This window comes from Gymnodraco acuticeps, unplaced genomic scaffold, assembly GCF_902827175.1.
Source record: "Gymnodraco acuticeps unplaced genomic scaffold, fGymAcu1.1, whole genome shotgun sequence".
Taxonomy (NCBI): Eukaryota; Metazoa; Chordata; class Actinopteri; order Perciformes; family Bathydraconidae; genus Gymnodraco; species Gymnodraco acuticeps.
This window is the reverse complement of record NW_022990021.1, coordinates 3,562,326-3,580,807: the sequence shown is the minus strand read 5'-3', so window position 1 is coordinate 3,580,807 and position 18,482 is coordinate 3,562,326. Positions and strand designations below refer to the sequence as shown.

At 40.0% G+C, this 18,482-nt stretch overlaps 1 protein-coding gene across 1 annotated transcript in view; it reads left to right on the top strand.

Moving 5' to 3' along the window:
- gpr158a (G protein-coupled receptor 158a) overlaps nt 1-18,131 on the top strand; it is an 81,855-nt gene extending 63,724 nt beyond the window's left edge. Inside the window, 7 exon segments of the mRNA XM_034214077.1 lie at nt 1,584-1,693; nt 3,512-3,750; nt 8,504-8,642; nt 11,163-11,268; nt 11,788-11,934; nt 12,029-12,112; nt 12,553-18,131. Of these exon segments, the coding sequence (XP_034069968.1) occupies nt 1,584-1,693; nt 3,512-3,750; nt 8,504-8,642; nt 11,163-11,268; nt 11,788-11,934; nt 12,029-12,112; nt 12,553-14,427 (2,700 nt within the window). The 3' untranslated portion in view covers nt 14,428-18,131.
- Nucleotides 18,132-18,482: the final 351 nt, after the last annotated feature.

The following is an 18,482-nucleotide window of genomic DNA, read 5'->3' as shown; positions in this document are numbered from 1 at the left end:
ACCGTCCCGACCTGCTATCACTTTATCAGCTCCTGTCTCTATTCGTCTTTTAAAAAATATCAAAGAGGAGAAGTCACACATTGGTATTTAGATATTTTCTTTGACTTTGCGAGATTTGTTGTCCATGGATAGTCTTAAAATGTAGTTTCAGAGGCTTTTCTATCCTGCCCAAAGTAGAATTCAGCATGAAACACTCCTTGTGCATTCAAGATGAACAACTTAGAACTCATCTATTCATTATTTGCTCTGTGCCAGATTGCTGAGTCACATGGAGCTTATTTGAGGCAGAGGTTTCTGTGTTTAGCAGGCATACGTTTGCGAGCAGATGAGGATGTGGGCTTTCTCCCGTTGGGTCTTCCGTGTCCCTTGACTGACTCAAACCTAGTGAGCAAACATATCCACATGCCTGTGTCTTCTCCACAGCCTGAGGGAATGTAATAATGCCTTAGCTAATGCGATTAACATGAACAATTCCACAGGGGGAATCGCTGCACATCTGCAGCGGACAGATAATCATTTCGCCTCAGATGTTTGTTTCTTTTTTTGTTTCTGTTTTGCCGCCTCTTATGTCTTTGGAAGACCATCTGTGTTTTTTACTGTGGACTTGGATAGACAACATTGCAGTGTGATTTTTCTGTAGCAAACACGGGTGAATGCTCTCCTTGTCTCAAGGGCAAGCTTTGTATGATGTTAGGCTCTGATGATTGTTTTTTTGAGTTATGCCAAGGATGCAACAATGCAATTCACTGTTCCATATTGTTTTAATTATTAAGGTCAAAGCAATGTATTATTTTTGTATGTATCAGGTCTGAATTGCTTGACAAAGGCAGTGAATAAATGATACAGAAAAATAAACTATGAGCCAAGCGCTTCCTAGATTCCAAAGAAGGACAGATGAAACAACCAATGTATTTTTGTAATGCTTTTTGCATTACGTCAATGATTAGAGAGCCGTCCACTGAGAGAAGAATCAGCCACTTCCCACAACTATGTATTTCTCCAGGAATAGAGGGCCCACCATATTTGTATTTTAGGCTTCTACTCTGACATTTTGAAATGCTTCAATGCTCAAAAAGTGCTTTATTGTTCTCATACTGCCTGTGCTGCACAAGGCTTTTCACCCTCCGTCTGAAACCAGAGCCCAGTCTGCTCTGATTGGTCAACTGGTTAGATTTGTTCCATCCCTTACAATGTGTTTGGCAGTAGCCAATAGAAGTCACTATTTTATGGAAGTTAAAGAATGATTCAAATGGAAGAGTTTCAGGAAGGGGGGAGTGTGTCAGAAACTCCCTCTGGGGGTAACTTTAGCGTTTTTAGGATTTTAGCCTTTGTAAACCATTGACATGCACACTCTTTTGGTAATTGATTTTATTTGTATAACTGGAATATGGCCGCCAATTATTCAAGCTATTTGTTCTGTCTTGAAATACATAAATCATTCTGTAAATAATGTGAAGGAGCTACGCTCTCAATTAAGGGGACTCCAGCTAGGAATGGCTGAGGTACAACACACTACAAAAAAGGGCAACCCCCCCCCAAAAGCATAAAGGGCCCCCTTTAACTTTTTCTCTGTCTCATTGCAGGTTGGGATTCTCTACTTCCAGCCAAGTGTTTTCCGCTGCATCCTGCTGCGATGGGTCCGCCTGCTGGGTTTTGCTACCGTCTACGGGACACTGACTCTTAAGTTGTACAGGTAACACACTTCCATTACACACACATCTACACAAAACCATTTGTCCAACGTCGTTATCCATCCCAGGAAATTGGATTACATTGACCTCTTTAAGTGCAATTACATTGTTTCTTAACTCCTTATAAAAGGACTTATGAAGTGTCGAGGCAGCATGTTCCTCGTCTAATTCATCACCGGACTACACTGCTGCACATGTTTATGGGGAGGATTCACTGCCTCATTAGGTGGAAGAGGGAAATGCCAAGCAAAAGTAATTAAGAAGACATGGGGTGCTGTGGCCCCAAATGATCTCATATATAACGCAGAACTGAATGATAGTTGGCAAGAGACAAATGGAGAAACACATGTGTGTGAGATCAGAGGAAGGGAAACCACAGCTGGAGGAGGGAGAGACAAGAGAGTGGGTATTCAGCACTGATAGTTGATAATGAGACAGGGGGTCCGCTGTATTTAAAGTAAAGCACTTGAAATCGTTCATCTGAGGGGTTTTTGTCAGGTGATCTGTCAAAAAAAAAGGCTAATGAAGATGCGGATTAAAAGGATGTGGCTAATGCGAGCCCAGTAAATCCTTAGAGGTGCGAGTTAACATATTGCACAGATCAATTTTTTATGGGGGGCTCATTAGTGGTGAGTGCAGTGGACACTTCATCAATGTGTGTGAAGGGCACAGCCTAAGAATAGCAATGGCTGGTCATGTGTTCAGCACAGTTTAATTCAGAGTCACAGTCCTTGTGTTTGTCTGCAGATTTAAATCTCCATACTGTTGTGTAGAAATTCCCCTGCTCCCCTGTTGTGTTATATCAAACCATGTGTGGGCTTATTTTTCCATTGTTAAGGTCTAGTTAAATATATACATTTGACATAAGGTTATTAAGATATTTCCATTTACCTCTTTTCACCATCTGTCAAGGGCCCAGTCAGCTCTGATTGGTTAACTGGCCTGCTCTGTTGTGATTGGTCAACCGCTAAGCAATGTCCATCCCCTAAGAATATAGTGATGTCACTATGTTACAGATGTAAACAAAAGATTCCAATCGAGGCTTTTCAGGCAGGGGGGAGTGTCTGTGGAAAATAAACTCCCTCTGCGTGAATTTGGAAATACTGGAAAGGGAAAACTCCAAAGTCATAATAGGGCCCATTTAATACAATCACCCATACTGTATGAGGTTTGCCTAATCTGCTAGCCATTTGCCAGATACTATTAGCTATTTCAATAGAATCCTGATCAACATTGTTAAATATAGTTCCTTTGCCAGCGTCATTATAATTATATTAGTTTTTGAGCCTTCTCTTCTAGTGTAAATTAAAGAAGACAATTTGAAATTACGCTAGCTAACCTTTTTTTTGCACCAAATTAATTCCAAACCTTGTGTTATCTTACATATAAATTATTACCCGCGATAGTTGTAAAAAAAAATGATTGACTATTTTTTTCCTCATCCTTCAGAAGTCGTTTAGTCTTGAGACACATGTCGTTGATAGTAAAGCCACAAGAAGTCCTGTCATTTTAAGTTTTGGAGCAAAAGAAAAAATGACCGTCTCTTTGGTTTCAAGCTCTTGCAAAAAAATTACAGGGGTTTCTCTTTGCTAGAGATAAGGCATTTTACATGTTCAACAACTGTATGATGAGATGTTTCATATACAGTAAAAACCCTGATATACAGTACAGTAACCACAGTAGGATGACACAAGAAAATAAAATGTGCCTTTCAGAAAGTTGTGTCATTCTGCCTATCCTATGATTCTTTCATAATGTAAATGTTATTTTGTTGCAATGTTCTTAAAGTGAGCATCTCATCACCCCCCCCCCTCCCTTAGGGTGTTGAAGGTGTTCCTGTCCCGTACTGCTCAGAGGATCCCCTACATGACTAGCTGGCGAGTGTTGCGTCTGCTGGGCATCATCCTACTCATCGTCTGCTGGTTCCTGGTGGCTTGGACATCTGCTGTCTGTCAGAACCCGGACAGGAAGTTGGCTCTCATCGACGTGGGCTACACGCCCGATGGGCTGCAGTTCAGCATGTGCCTGCTGGATCGTTGGGACTACATGATGGCTGTCGGTAAGCCCTGCTACTGACCTCTGCCTCCACAGGGTGATGTACATTGATTTATGGAACACTGAACTCTGTGTGTTAGGGGCAAAGTGAGAAGACAAGGGTTATTCGCGGGATTCATGGCATAAAATCAGGAGGCAATTTGTTTGTTGTGATAGCATTTGGAGGTCAAAGAAAGTCAGAGGTGGGAAGTAGTGGAGTACTGTACTTAAGTACCTTTTTCTGGTAGCAGTACTTTACCCCACTACTTGTTTGTCTGATGGCTTTTTACTTTTACTTCTTACATTTTTAACAAATACCTGTACTTTTACTTCTTACATTTTCAAAACAGGCTCGTTACTTTTGTTTTAATCTGCGTTTGGTGACGTGATCATTATTATTTAGATTCATTGCGTGCGAATGAGAACGTTGTAATTTTGCCGTTGTTCTGCATCAAAACATTCATTAGCTAACAATTACATTATTGTTGTATTAATATAAAGTGAGGTCAGTTACTCTATAAAACAGATGTTAGTTATGGGTACTTTTTACTTAAAGTGGACCTATTATGCTATATTTGAAAAATATATTGTCGGGCCATACCTATACAAAACATGTCTGAAGTTTTTCGCTTAAAATACCAAACAGATCACCCATGGTAGCCATGCCTCATACTGCTCATACCCCTCTATTACAGCCCTGTTCCAAAGAGGCTGATTCTGCTTTAAATGGAACGGCTACTGCTAGCCACGCCCCTTTGTAGCGTCATGCAGCTTTCCCCTGCTAAGAGAGTTTTCTACCGGGAGAAACTCAGCTAAACGCTGTGCTGATTAAATGCCATATCCCATATTATGCTCCCAACCACTTCAAGCATTATTTCTGAAACAGTATGGAGCTCAAACCTTTCTCTCTCGCAGGGTTTACCACAAGGATATTACGTTACACATATTCTCTCCAGTAGCAGCCTACAGCGTTAGCTCTGAGTGTTAGCATGCTTGCTAATGTAAACACAGAGCATATTACTCCCAAAACACGCCGCAAATTGTTTCTGATACAGCACATAGCTTGACATGCGCCTTATGCCATTATATCAGCGACGTGCAGTCCCCTGTCATACTCCAATGTAACGGAAAAACAACTAAAGAAAAACTAAATAGTAATAATAATAAAATTGTGAAGTTAAACTTCTGTTGTTGCAATGTTGAGGTAGAATGAAGGAGTCTGGAAACGTTGTTAGCCAAAGCACTGAGAGTTTTATTGAACACAGTACAGACAAATACGGCCGGGAGATCATCTTAGTTTCCCACCGTCCCGTGGTCCACCGTGATCATCTCTGGCCCAAAAGCCACAAAACATCTAGCAACACGAGGAGAGGCGGGCCCACAGAAGCCCGCGTTTACCTAATCAATAGCAAATGGGAGACAATAATCTCCTTGTCTCAAAGAGATGCAGCCAGGTCTCAACCCTCCCCCACGGATATAGGAGAAGCGTTTGACCTGTGACCTCAACCTACAGAGGAGTCTTTGACTGATACTACAAACACATGTTTGCAGTATCACAGATTCTAAGAAACTATAAGAAACTCTATAAACAGATCAGATTAAAATATTCTCTTACAAAAATGTCTCCACTGATCTGTGTTGTAAATGTGATTTATGTATGATTCCAATCGCTTTTTATAGTCAAAATCAGCAAATTTGCCGAGCTCCGCTACAACTACGGGTAGCGATGAGGAGCTCTGCCTCTCGTAAGCCCACACTAATTTAACGCAGGCACTTATTTTGTGAGCGCGCTCAAGCCAGTTACTGTGGGGTGAGGTGAGGCACAGATGAGCTCTGCCTCACCTCAGAATGCGTCACCCCACAGAAACTGTCTGGAAAGCGGGCACTAAGCGCATGCCTGTTACCATCTCACTGTATGTCACCAATGTAATGTTTGTAGATCCCTTTATTACATTTATCCTCGCCATCCATAGTCTCTAAATAACTTATTTCACGTATATATGATATTTAGGCTCGCTGGTCTCATCATACAACGGCAATGAAAAAAGCACTAGGGGAGGCAGCCATAACCTCTGCCGCACTGAAGGGGGCGCAAGTGAGCCCACAGGTTCTTGTTGCTACTGTTATTCGACGCAGAGACGGTAGACGCAAACAACAAACTAGACTTTTGAAACTAGAGGAAGATAAGGAGGACTTTTACAAAAAAGTAATAGAGATTGTTGTCCAGAAGGATAGCATGGACTTCATCTTCAAGTCAAGGTAAGACCCCAATTGTAATGAAAATGGGATCTTACTAAGAAAGAACAATCCAATATTTAGATTTTGGGTATCCTTTTGTTGAACGGTCTGTTTAAAATGAATCGAAGCATCAGACTAAAAAAGCTTTTGAAAATAACCGAATATTTCGATTAAGGTCAAAATATAATATTTGTAAATCTGACTCTGAAAGAGTCAGTGCCTCACCAGCCATGAACCTCACCGCACGTCACTGCATTATATGTATTATATATAACAACTTTACTCTAAGTGCCTCCTGCAGACATCCTGCTGAATACACAGACACACAGCTGCGAGAGGGGATTCAGCTAGACACGACACAATAGGTTGGAACGTGTCACGTGTGCCGGAGATGATAGGTTGGGACGTGTCACGTCGGCCGGATGTCGCCAATGACGTAATAGGAGCAAACATTCTGGATCTGCTTGTTAGCACCCCCTTTTTTATTTTTTAGAGATGTGGGTATGGATGAAAAGAGAGAGGGTTTTGTTTTCTGACACTTTGTGAGTTCTCTGACACACCGGGGACACATTTATGTATAAAATACATCAAAAAGTGCATTTTGCATAATAGGTACCTGTGAAGCTGACCGTTGAGCGGCCCAGACCAAGCAAGGAGGCAGAGGCAGAACGTCCAAAATACAACCCGGTGTGGACATTTATTACATCATAAACATATGACACAGCCTCAATCTGCTGCCCACGTGAACACAGCCTCAATCTGCTGCCCACGTGAACACAGTCACCAGCCACCACAAGGATCTCACACACACTACTAGCCTCAAAACAGACAGGGCAACAGAGCCTAAATACACACATACACACACACACACACTAATCAGCAATTAGACACAGGTGGGGGGGAGGAGACAACACAGGGCACCAGGTGCACACAATCAGCAGTAACATGGGGAAAGGGGAGCACTTTTCAAAACAAAACCAGCAAACAGAGACAGACAAACTAAAACACAGACAGATGCACAAACTACACTTCGCCACCAACGAAGCTACACAATCCGTAACGGAGGCCGAGATCTATGGCCCCAGATATCACCTCCGTTACAGTCCCCTTTAAGTACATTTCGAAGCCCATACTTCTTTAATTTTACTTGAGTAAAGAAGTTTAGTCAGTACTTTACTTTTACCAGAGTAATTTTAAACACGAGTATCTGTACTTCTACTTGAGTAAAGGATGTATGTACTTTTGCCATCTCTGAAGAAAGTGAGGAAGATAGGTTGGGTGGGAAAAACAGTTTGTCTCCATTTACATTAGTGAAATTAGCTCATTTGTTTTCCAAAAGTAGACATTATTCCTCCAGACAGGGCTTCATTTTTGGACATATTCCTATTGGGCAGAGGGCAACCAGCAGCCTATAAAGGTAGCTGAGAAATCAAACAATCTCAGAGGGGGGGCAGCATCTTGCCTTGAGGAAATCTGCATGCTGTTTTACATCTGCTGACTCAGGCTTGAATGAGTAAGAACCATGGTTCTTTCTTACTTCAGGGAAAACAGATGGACCTCCAGCAGAGTCAACATGCTGTGATACTGTATACTGAATGCACATTTTCATTTGGATTATAAGTGGGTAAAAATAGGGAGGCGCGAGTCAGCTCTGACGTCACCTACATAGTGTAAGGCTCATAAATTGAAAACACACACAACACTCGCATGCAATACAATAAGAAAACGACCTTCATTCCAATCAGGATTTATTATTTAGCCAAAGCAATCATATATAAACTGCAGTTTCAGCATTACAGAGGTGTTTGTTAAATCTGGAATATTAGATAGCATTTAATTACATTTCTCTCAAATTCTTGCAGACTCTACAGCATTGTTTTATATGCACTGTGAAAGTTTCCTTTTGGTCAAGTTGTTTATTCTTTGTACAATAATGTCATAAGGCACCATTCATTAAGGCATGTTTCCCTTATTGGAAAAATGATAATGAAGGAGGAAAGAGAGATTTATTCTCTTTCTTTTAAAAATGCTGAATCTGTAACCCATATTGGCAGACGCACTGCAGATCTCCTTTCATTCAATTTAGATATTTAGATATTTTGTCCTTCTCATGCTGTCACAAATAACACATTCAATTTCATCTAATACTATCTATTGTTCCTGTTGTGAGGAATAATGTTTGTGTGAATCATTCCCAGTAGTTCAAGCACACAACACAATAAATGTGAAAACAATGGCAACAGGTTTTCATGGAAAAAGCTCTGTGTTTATTGCTGTGGAGTTTGCTACCTAGGTGACATTACATGGGGTTACCATGGAGGTGCATAGGGATTCATTTATTGTCCAGAGAATACATCCACAGCTGTTACAAATGAGTATGATAGCCTTTGTTAAACCGGACCTTTTCTTACCTATGTTGTACAACAGCTTGCCCTAGCTTGTTGTATGTTACTTTATTTTTGGGCCTACAAAGCCTGTCAAATGCATTAAATGTATTTTTTTAATGTGTTCACGACATATTTTTCTATCTTGCTTTACAGCTGAGTTCCTCTTCCTGCTGTGGGCAGTATATCTGTGTTACGCTGTGAGGACGGTGCCGTCTGCATTCCACGAACCTCGCTACATGGCCATCGCTGTTCACAACGAACTTGTCCTGACGGCAATATTCTATGTCATCAGGTGAGAATTCTTCCTCCCTGTCATTTAGATTTGCTTAGCAGATATATGTGGTGGCATGAATATAAGATATTCTTAAAAATCTTAAAATCTATCTCTATCTATCTAAAAAAACATTACATTCATTTGAATTCCTGGCACTATCTTTATATTCTGGTGCGGTAATCCCCGCCCCTCTGGGGATAAGAGGAAGATAAAACAACCATTATCACGAACAAAAGCCTCTTCATCAACATACAGATGCTGTCACTTACATTCACAACATGTTCCACATTTACTAGCTCCATATTTTATATTATAGTCTTTGATTGCCCTCCACTGCTGTCATTTTGACATTTATGTCCTCCAGTAGATTGTCTAATTTCCATCACATGCGGGCTACCGCTCGACCCCTCTGTTCATCTAGGATTTTGTTATCATTGTGGTGCAATCTCCCCCCTCACTCCAGTGTACACGTCAAATAGCTGCACCGTGCAGTTTATAAATTAGACGTTTTAGCTGACACCACCACAGCCAATCCTAGCTGGAGTCCCCCTAATTGAGAGCTTAGCTGTCACGATATTCATGTTATGTCACGTTTTTATGTCTAGGTTTGGGTGTTTTGCTGTTCTCCCTGTCATGTTTTCCTCCTGGTTTATTGTCTGGTCGTTTTCTCTGTGTTTTTCCTCCTGTCGTTAGTTTCCCTGGTGTGTCTAGTTGTCTGATTGTGTTCACCTGTGGCCCTTGTGTTTCTTCTCCCCTGCCCGGCTGTTTCTCGTCTTGTGATTACCCCTCCCTGTATTTAGTCTCTTCCTGTGTTCAGTGTTGGTTTGTCTTTTGTTTGTGACCGAGTTCACCGTGGAGTGTTTTGTTTGTCCATGTTATATGTTATATGTTAAGATAAGAGCCCTTGAAATAAAGGTATTATCAGTGTTATCTGAGTTTGGGTCCTACCTGCTTCACTCCTTGTATCATTAGCTCCATCACATTATTCACTAATGAACCATTTCAGAATGATTTATGTATTTCAAGACAGAATAAATAGCTTCAATTATTGTCAGCCACATTCCAGTTATAAAAATAAAATCAATTACCAAGAAAGTGTGCATCATTGACGTATTTGACAGTTTCTCTGGAGAAATCTGAGACTTTTTAACAGTTTTGATGGTATTTAAACATCTGGCTCTTTGTGATTATTTTGCCAACCTCTTTGATCGGCCACTACAGCCTTGTTGTGAGGCTTTGCTATGCGGAAAATGGCCCAATAATACCCCTTATAAATTGGAAAGTTCCCTGGTTTGCTAGTTATTCCAGAGACCACAGCGTACATACAGTAGGGGCTTGTTAAAGGCATCTGGCAGCCATTTTTGTTACTCACAAAACCAGCTATTTGATCCCTCAGTGACCAGTTACAGCTCAGGCTTCTTTGTTTGATGTGATAGTCATCAGGTTTTAGCCAGGTCCAGGTGGGAGAAACTGAAGGGAACATAATAGCTTGAGGTCGAATCGTGAGTGATGGGGAGTGTTTCAGTAAAGCGCTGGCTGCGAGCAGATTGTTAAATCCTCATCTGCACCGAAACTCCTTACAAAACATGAATGAGGGATGACTTCAAAGCTTTTGGACATTTCATCTGCTGGACCTTTGCCTTCATTCATGCCTCACAGCTATTACCACATTACTGTTTGTTAATTAGCCATTTACCAACTAACCACTGTAATGATAATGCTAGATGACATTTGCTTGGAGAGAAGCACTCTGGTGGTATATGGAATCATTATCTGACAGAACATACCTTCATGTTTTTGCCGTGCATGTGGTATCACAGTGCAGAAAGCCTGTTCTAAATAAAAGATTGACTATTATTTCTCCGTGTTATTATCTAATTTTACACCAACTGCTGCAACACAGTCAGCCCAGTGTCTTATTGTCTGAAAATGGTTTAATCTTGTGACCAGATCAAGGTCATTCCCCCTTATTGTGAAACCAATTTCGAAAAATGAGGACAATATTGTATCCTTGTCGGCATAAGGATCACCCAAGTGGAACATTATATGAGGCAGTGGAATTGACGCCTAGACAGACAGTGTATAAATCTACTTTGGCTGAAAACACATTAAGACTGCTGGTCTCCGTCTCTGCTGGCTCCATCTGTATCTAAGAGGTTTACTTCAGACACAGCAACGAGTATGAATATCATAGCATAATTTAGTTATTCTTGACTGCCTTTAGTGTATGTACATTTAGAATTTGACAAGGCACTCTTGTATAGATGTTAAATATCTGTTTAATAACAAGACTAGTGCCCTGGAACAACAGATATTAAACTAATAATGAACACTAGGAATTCGAGCAGCTTGATTGAAGAATCTGCATGCATTATCATTATTATGAATACTTGACTATTACTATTAGTAATTGCATGTACAGCCAGTCAAATAAATTGGCTATATGTCTGGGTATCACTGCTCTTTAATTCATATTAAACTAGATTCATTCTCTCCCTCTTGTCTGTTTCTCACATCCTGAATATCTTCATTTGACAGGTTCACTCTAGCTCCAGAGCTCCATCCAGACTGGATGCTGTTACTGTTCTTCACCCACACACACTTAACTGTTACAGTAACACTGGGTCTGCTACTCATCCCAAAGGTAATCATCATATTTAAAAATGTATCATTCTTACCTTATGTCTTTTTTATTAACTATTTTTGTTTTAATCCAGTTCAAGGATCAAGCTCAAAAGAGATTGTATTTTTACATTCTTGTCAACAAATCTTATGAAAAGGGCAAAACTACCAATGAATTGTTATGATCCAAGTACGTTTTGTCTGTGTATCTGAAGCCTGATATATATTGTACATTTCTGTGGCATAGACCTTTATTGTTATCCAAAAACACCTTACTGAGCCACACACAAGGTGACATTCCCAGCTGTTTTAGGAAACTACTTTGCCTTTTTATTGAATTAAGCTGTATATGTGAGACATATTTTAAAGATTTTCCATAGTTACCAATGGATTTTGGGTTGGGGAAGAGAAAGGCTGGGAAAGTCAGGAGGAATTGAGAAGCATACTAAAACATTGATGGCTCTGAACTTTCAAAAGATTTGTTGACAACTAGAAATGAGTGTTACAAACAATGCTGTTCCTCTTTATGCCACTCCATCAGTTCCTGTTTGCTGGCACCCACATGAGAGATGATATAGCCTCCGAGGCGTATGAGGACGAGCTGGACATGGGTCGTTCGGGGTCGTATCTGAACAGCAGCATAACATCGGCATGGAGCGAACATAGTCTTGATCCTGAAGACATCCGGGTATGAAGTGCTTCCTATAACCTTTCATTCTCCATTGTATAACCTGGTGACAACTTTTCCAGAAATACTGAGCAATGGTAGTTTTTTATTGCAGACACCAGACGAAATGGGCCATCTCAGTTCTATTAATGGCTGTGGCGTAAGGTCTTGCGACAGTCATTGGGAAAAACGTACCAACGTGAGCAGAGATTTCTGTTTGTCTGTTAGAGCTGAAGAAGTCTCTCTACCAAAAGATTTGGGCAAGCCTATTCAGCAGAAGGCATTCATTGTGTCAGATCAAAATACAGACAGAAATACCATACAATAAAGACCTGAGCTTCGAGGCTGTTTCAGACCTAACATTACAACACTCCGTTTCCTTATTTGATGCTGTCCGAAACTGTCCTGTCTTTGCTTTTTATCAGCACGCATGTGATATTCCGTAGTATATAATTTAACCGTTTTTAGTAAAGTCTCCTGAATTTGTACTGCATGTCTCTGTGCAGTAGAATGCTTTTTTGTAACAGTGCTTTGATTAGAAATATCTATTTTTTAATGAATGCACTTCTTTGCAATCTAAACTGCCAACTAATCACCTTGTTTCTGTCTTTCCCCCCTTGATTTGTTCTAAATATGTAGGAGGAGTTGAAGAAACTCTACTCCCAGCTGGAGATTTACAAGAGGAAAAAGATGTTAGCAAACAACCCTCATCTCCAGAAGAAGCGTAGTTCCAAAAAAGGGTTGGGTCGTTCGCTGATGAGACGCATAACTGAGATTCCGGAATCGGTGCACCGGCAGTGCAGCCGTGAAGACAAGGATTCTGGAGAACATGGGAGCAACCGTAACAGCATTTGCATGTTGAAGAAGAACCCCTTTGATCAGACTCATCCAGGAAAGCCGGCAAAGGAGGAGACGCTTAAGAACAAGGTTTTCTCCCTCAAGAAGTCCCACAGCAGTTACGACCATGTCCGTGACCAGAGTGAAGACTCCAGCAGCTCAGCAACAGACAAGATGGAGGTTACTCCGACTGAAGGCTCTCTCCTGGACACACTTATGGGCAAGAAGCTGGTCAAGAAGAAGTCCAGTGAGAATGTAGGGGTCACCAGTGAATCTACAGAATCGGTTCCTTTGGTCTGCAAGTCAGCTAGCGCCCATAACCTCAGCGCAGACAAGAAACCGATTCATCCCAGAGCCTCCATGCTTCAGAAGTCCCTCAGTGTCATCGCCAGTGCCAAAGAGAAGACTTTGGGCTTGACAGGAAAGACCCAGAGCGCAGAGGACAGCAATAAGAAGAGTCAGCCAAAGAGCAAAGAGACGAGGGCCAATGCAGATCCGGAAAATGAATTCCAACCCAAGATGATTATCAGCCAGTCAGTTGAGTGCAAACAGACTGCATCATTGGGCAGGATCATGAAACAGCCAGTGAGCGGTAGCCAGCCTACAATCTGTTCTGATCCAATCACGGGAAAAGACCTCTATGATCTCTCAGAGGTTTGTCCCTGGGAACTGGAGGATCTCCCAATGCCGTCTGAAAACAAGGTCCAAAAGCATGTATCTATCGCGCCAGATGAAACCACAACTGTTCACGGAGGTAGCACCAAGGGAGGAAAATCTCTGCAGCAGAAACAGAAAGCTTCTGATCAACCTCCATCGAGTGGCATTCATTCAAAGGAAATTCCAAAGACGACCGCTGTACGAGCAGAGATATGTCCATGGGAAGATGGAGGTGAAAGTCAAGGTGGTCAAGTAGAATGCTCAAATCCACAAACAAACATTCAGGCAAGCAAACTTGATCAGACCCAACCGCCTCATTCAACAGAGAGTTCCAAAACACATCGGGTAGACGTTTGTCCATGGGACTTTGAAGAGGCCCAAAAGAAAACTGAGTCAGCTTTTTCTCCAGATGTAACAACACAAAGAAAAGGCACCTCTCCTGTGGAAGGTAAAAGAAGAAGTACTCTTTTAGATCCATCCAAAACAGGAGACTCACTGCAGCCACTATCTGCAAAAGCAGATGTCTGTCCCTGGGACTATGAAAGCACTGCAGTATCTCCAAGTTCTGAGAGGACACCCAGTCCCTCTCAAGCATCCAAAACTAAGGAATCCCCATCAAAAAAGAAGGGTACCCCTTCCACAAGAACAGTTGAGAAAGAGAAATCAAAAGACGCTGATATTGAGAAAAGTAGAACAAAAGCTAAGGACAAGAGTAAATCTTCAGAGAAACAAATAAGCCAACAAAGAATGGCTGCGGTATGCCCATGGGATGTGGAGAGTCATCAGGATGTTCCGGTGGTAGAAAAAAGGAAGAGTGCAAATGTAGGGACGGCCAAAGCAAAGCCAACTGAAGTCTGTCCATGGGATTTTGAGGCTTCATTAGATAAAAAAGATACAGACAAAAGTGCTTCTCCCGTGAAACAGAGCAATCCCAGTCCTAAAGGCGGTGTTGTAAGTGCTCAAAAGGCAGACGTTTGTCCCTGGGACTTTGACGATAGCACATCAAGCAAGAAGGCATGACCTTAATGGACTATTAAAATGATAGTTATTGATGTATACTTTTTTCACTCTGAAATTGTTAAATATAATCTTTTATTATAAGTGCGGTGACTTGGAAGAAAAGTTCAAGATCAAGTTCCACGAGTTGCCTTCCTTTATGAGTTTTTTTTCCCGTTTTACCTATTTTCAAAATAAGTAAAATGTAAAAAAACAATAAAGTCATGACAAGCATTCCAGATTATTACAGGAAGATCCTGAGGATAACTCTTAGACTAATTATGCAACTTTTGATTCAGCCTTTTCACTTCATTAGCAATGTTGAAAATCTACATATATCATGTTCTCTATTCGGTCAACAATTCTTGGTGGTTGTTTTGTGCATTATCATCATCACTTATTGGACTAAGATATGACATGATCTGTAGGGGAAAAAGAAGTATGAAATTAAGGTCGATGTACAAAACAGCAAAAGTGAAAGCCAAAGAATAAGGAAACAATTGCAAAGAGCGTTATTGGTCTGTCGGCGATAAAGTTAAATTATTATTTTGTGTCTACTCCTCGGCACAGAGGGAGGGACTCCCAGTATATAAAACAGTATATAGCACTTTAGCCAACCTAAATTGAGAACTGAAAGCGGACTCTGTTCTTTTTGTACATTTTGTCTTCTTATTTTCAACTTCATGGCATGATGTCACATACCGACCAAACTTAGTTTTTGTTTAGATCTATTTAATTGTAGTTCTCAGCAGATTAAATTGCTTCCAAGTCTGCAGAGATGTACTGTATGTGCCTAACTAACTAGCATTGTCTTGTATCAGCCTGAAGCGAAGCAAAATACTTCTTCTTCAGCACTTTGTGACGGTGAATTATATAAACAGCATGCACAGCCAAGTGTTGAGACTAGTTGGACCCTTCTGGTTTGTCAACTAAAGCAGTTTATATGTTGAGAAATATATAATGTTTTTTTTTTATATATATATACCAGAGGCACTCCTTTTACTGCTTTCCTATTTCCAGACGCTCATTCAGGATGGTGGAGATTATATGAGAGCAGCATTAACATGAATGTGTGTCAAAATGGCTCATATGTACACTGTAAAAAGTAGGGATAGAAATACTGGGGCAATACTGAGGGAACAATTTGCACCAGCTTTGTTTATGAATCCAGCATGGATCATTTTGTTGGCTTGAACCAAGTATGTGTGTTTGTGTATGGACACAATATCATGAATTTAAAGTGTAAATGTGATTCTGTAGCTGAACCTCTGATGTATCATACAAGAAGAAGCTTTAACTCACTAAAAACCCAACAATTAAATGGTTTTCTAAACGGTAATTAACATATTTTACCAACAGCAACAGCAAGTAAAGCTACTGCTTTGAAGGGTAATAGTGGTTTATTATAACTTGGGTTTTATTTTCCTAATTATGGCCATCATTCCAACCAAACATTTTGAGACCTGGAACCAAAGCAACAACACTAAAACAAAGTTGTATGTGGGCATGAATACAAACAAAGGCTAACAATAAAATACACTTATATCCAACCTTTTGTTTACCGACCGACTTTCTGGTTAGAATTTGACCTACCATTGTTACCGTAGTTGTGTGTGCATACAGCCAATGGGACTTCAGTGATGTATCCTTGTTTCCAGATTTTAGCTTTTACTTTGTCATAATTACCAAAATAAAACCCAATCTTTTGGAGATCAAAACTATCCTTTGATATTTTAAGATAAAATATTACTATACGACCGATGGCGATAACAAGCACTACACTGCCATCACTTTTTGATTTGCATTTCTGTACGGAAATTGAATGCATGCTCTTCCCAGTTTAATTCAGGTTTGTTGATTAGTTGAGATTACCTTTTAGAATTAAGTCAACTAATAATCTGACAAAACTTTTTGAGGATTTGTATTTGTTTAATGTTTTGTATCAAAATGTCTAAATATTCATCACGCACTATCCACGTGAAAAAAGGAATCTCCCACTTAAATTTAAAATGACCGTTGAACACTTGCTAATAATTGCTACCTTGCAAAAAAACATATATCAATAGCATCCACGGTACTTTATGGTATTACTATTTTGTGAGAAATACATGGTAACACTGAATGTTGTCACTGATTGTAATTATAATTTCTGTCAAATTCCTTAATATCCAAGCTCTGTAGTATTGTGATTCAAAAAACAAGTCATATTTGACAAAACATACTGTAGGTCTTCAATTGCTTCATTTCTTTGGCACAAACAAAAAATAGAACAGTGAAAATTATATTTTTGAATCTAATTTTGTTCTACAGCTTGCCTCTATCAACATGATGTAGATGCTACGACATACATCTCTGAAAAATTACCCATTGACCTATTGGGGTGTCATCTGAAATATTTCAAATGTGTAGTGTTTGCCTTACAACGTGAGATGTGTCATCCCCCCTTGCTTTATGAGCTCCTATAGGAACGGTGTCTGAGAAGAACTGTCAACGTGCATGGATTGATTGTAATGATTTGATGGATCTATGTGATATTTATGAGCCAGATGTTAAGCGTCATCCATCATATGCATTGTGGTAGTAGATTAGGGGCCATACCAAGAGACCCTGTATGACAAGAACGACATTTCAAAAGCCTTTTCTTTTTTTTTAAGTCACTTTGGAATCACTGCCGCATTGGATTTGTACTGCCCTGGTGATGGACAATATGCTGTATATTTTTATCCTTGTAGGAAAGCTATTTGAAATGAGAAGATGTGTTTATTTCTTGATATTCATTTTGAAGACGACTTTAAATGAGCTCAAACAGGCTTTAAAACAACTATGATTTTCATGAAATTCTAATATTTGTTGGTAATTTGTATAACGACAAAAGACGGTATTTTTTTCTCCATTTAAAAATGTACTTTTCAAGGCATTTATTGATTAACTTTACACACTGGGCCCATGAGATTTCCAGATTAGAGCTGGAGCACAGAAGAAACATAATAACACTTGTACTGTCTTAGAGCAGAAGATAATAATATCACAATATCCAACAATTTCACCATGTAATACATCATATTACAATCAGTCTTCTTTGTTGTTCCATTTACATAATTCCAGTATGCTTCCTTGAGCATTCCTCAGTTCAGTCAGTCTATGTATACTTACTTGTGTATACATAACCAGTGTACGTTACTCTGGAAATTATCGTTGTCTTTTGGCTGTATCATATGAATCCTTGAAAGTATGAACCTCAAATGGAGCCATTTGTATTTTACCACCTTAAGATAGATGACACTGTGTCCTGTAGCTCTTTGTCCACCAATCAGATCCTTTACCATTGTTGGCTAGCTGATTTCATTTAAACCTGACTTCTCCTCTCTTGTGACCAAACCATGTCACCCGATGGCAACACAACTACTATTGCTACTACTACTATTATTCAATGCTGTAACGTCGTAAATCTTGCTCTTGTGGCTTCTGCATGAATTGAAGAAAAAATAAATAATAGGACCGATGTTTCACTGCCCTTGATAGAACAAAAAAGAAAAAAAATTGATCTTTTATGGACTGTTACAAGTTGTATAGTGAGTGATACTGTCCCTAACCCACTGTATTATGCTTGTTATAACTATTGCTCTATGACAAGCTTATAGCATCAATATATGGGAACATTTGGTAGATTTATATTGTGTTATATTGTGATAGCATGTACATAAAAGATACCTCCTCTGCAATAAATATTTATATGAAAATTAAGCGTGTGCTCAGTGTGTTTCTGAATCTTCTACTGCACTTCAAGATCATATACTGTCATGATTCTTATGTCATGTCACGGTTTTAGTTTTGTGTGTCTGGTAATGGGTTTTGTTTTGCTGTTCTTTTCTCCCTGTGTGTTCCTCCCTGTCGTTAGTTTCCCTGGTGTGTCTGATTGTGTTCACCTGTTGCCCTTGTGTTTCTCCTTCCCTGCCTGGCTGTTTCTCGTCTCGTGATTACCCCTCCCTGTATTTAGTCTTGTCTCTTCTTGTGTTCGGTGTCGGTTCATTGTTTGTCTTTCCCTTCATGTCACGCTCCATGTTTGTCCTTGAAGTTTT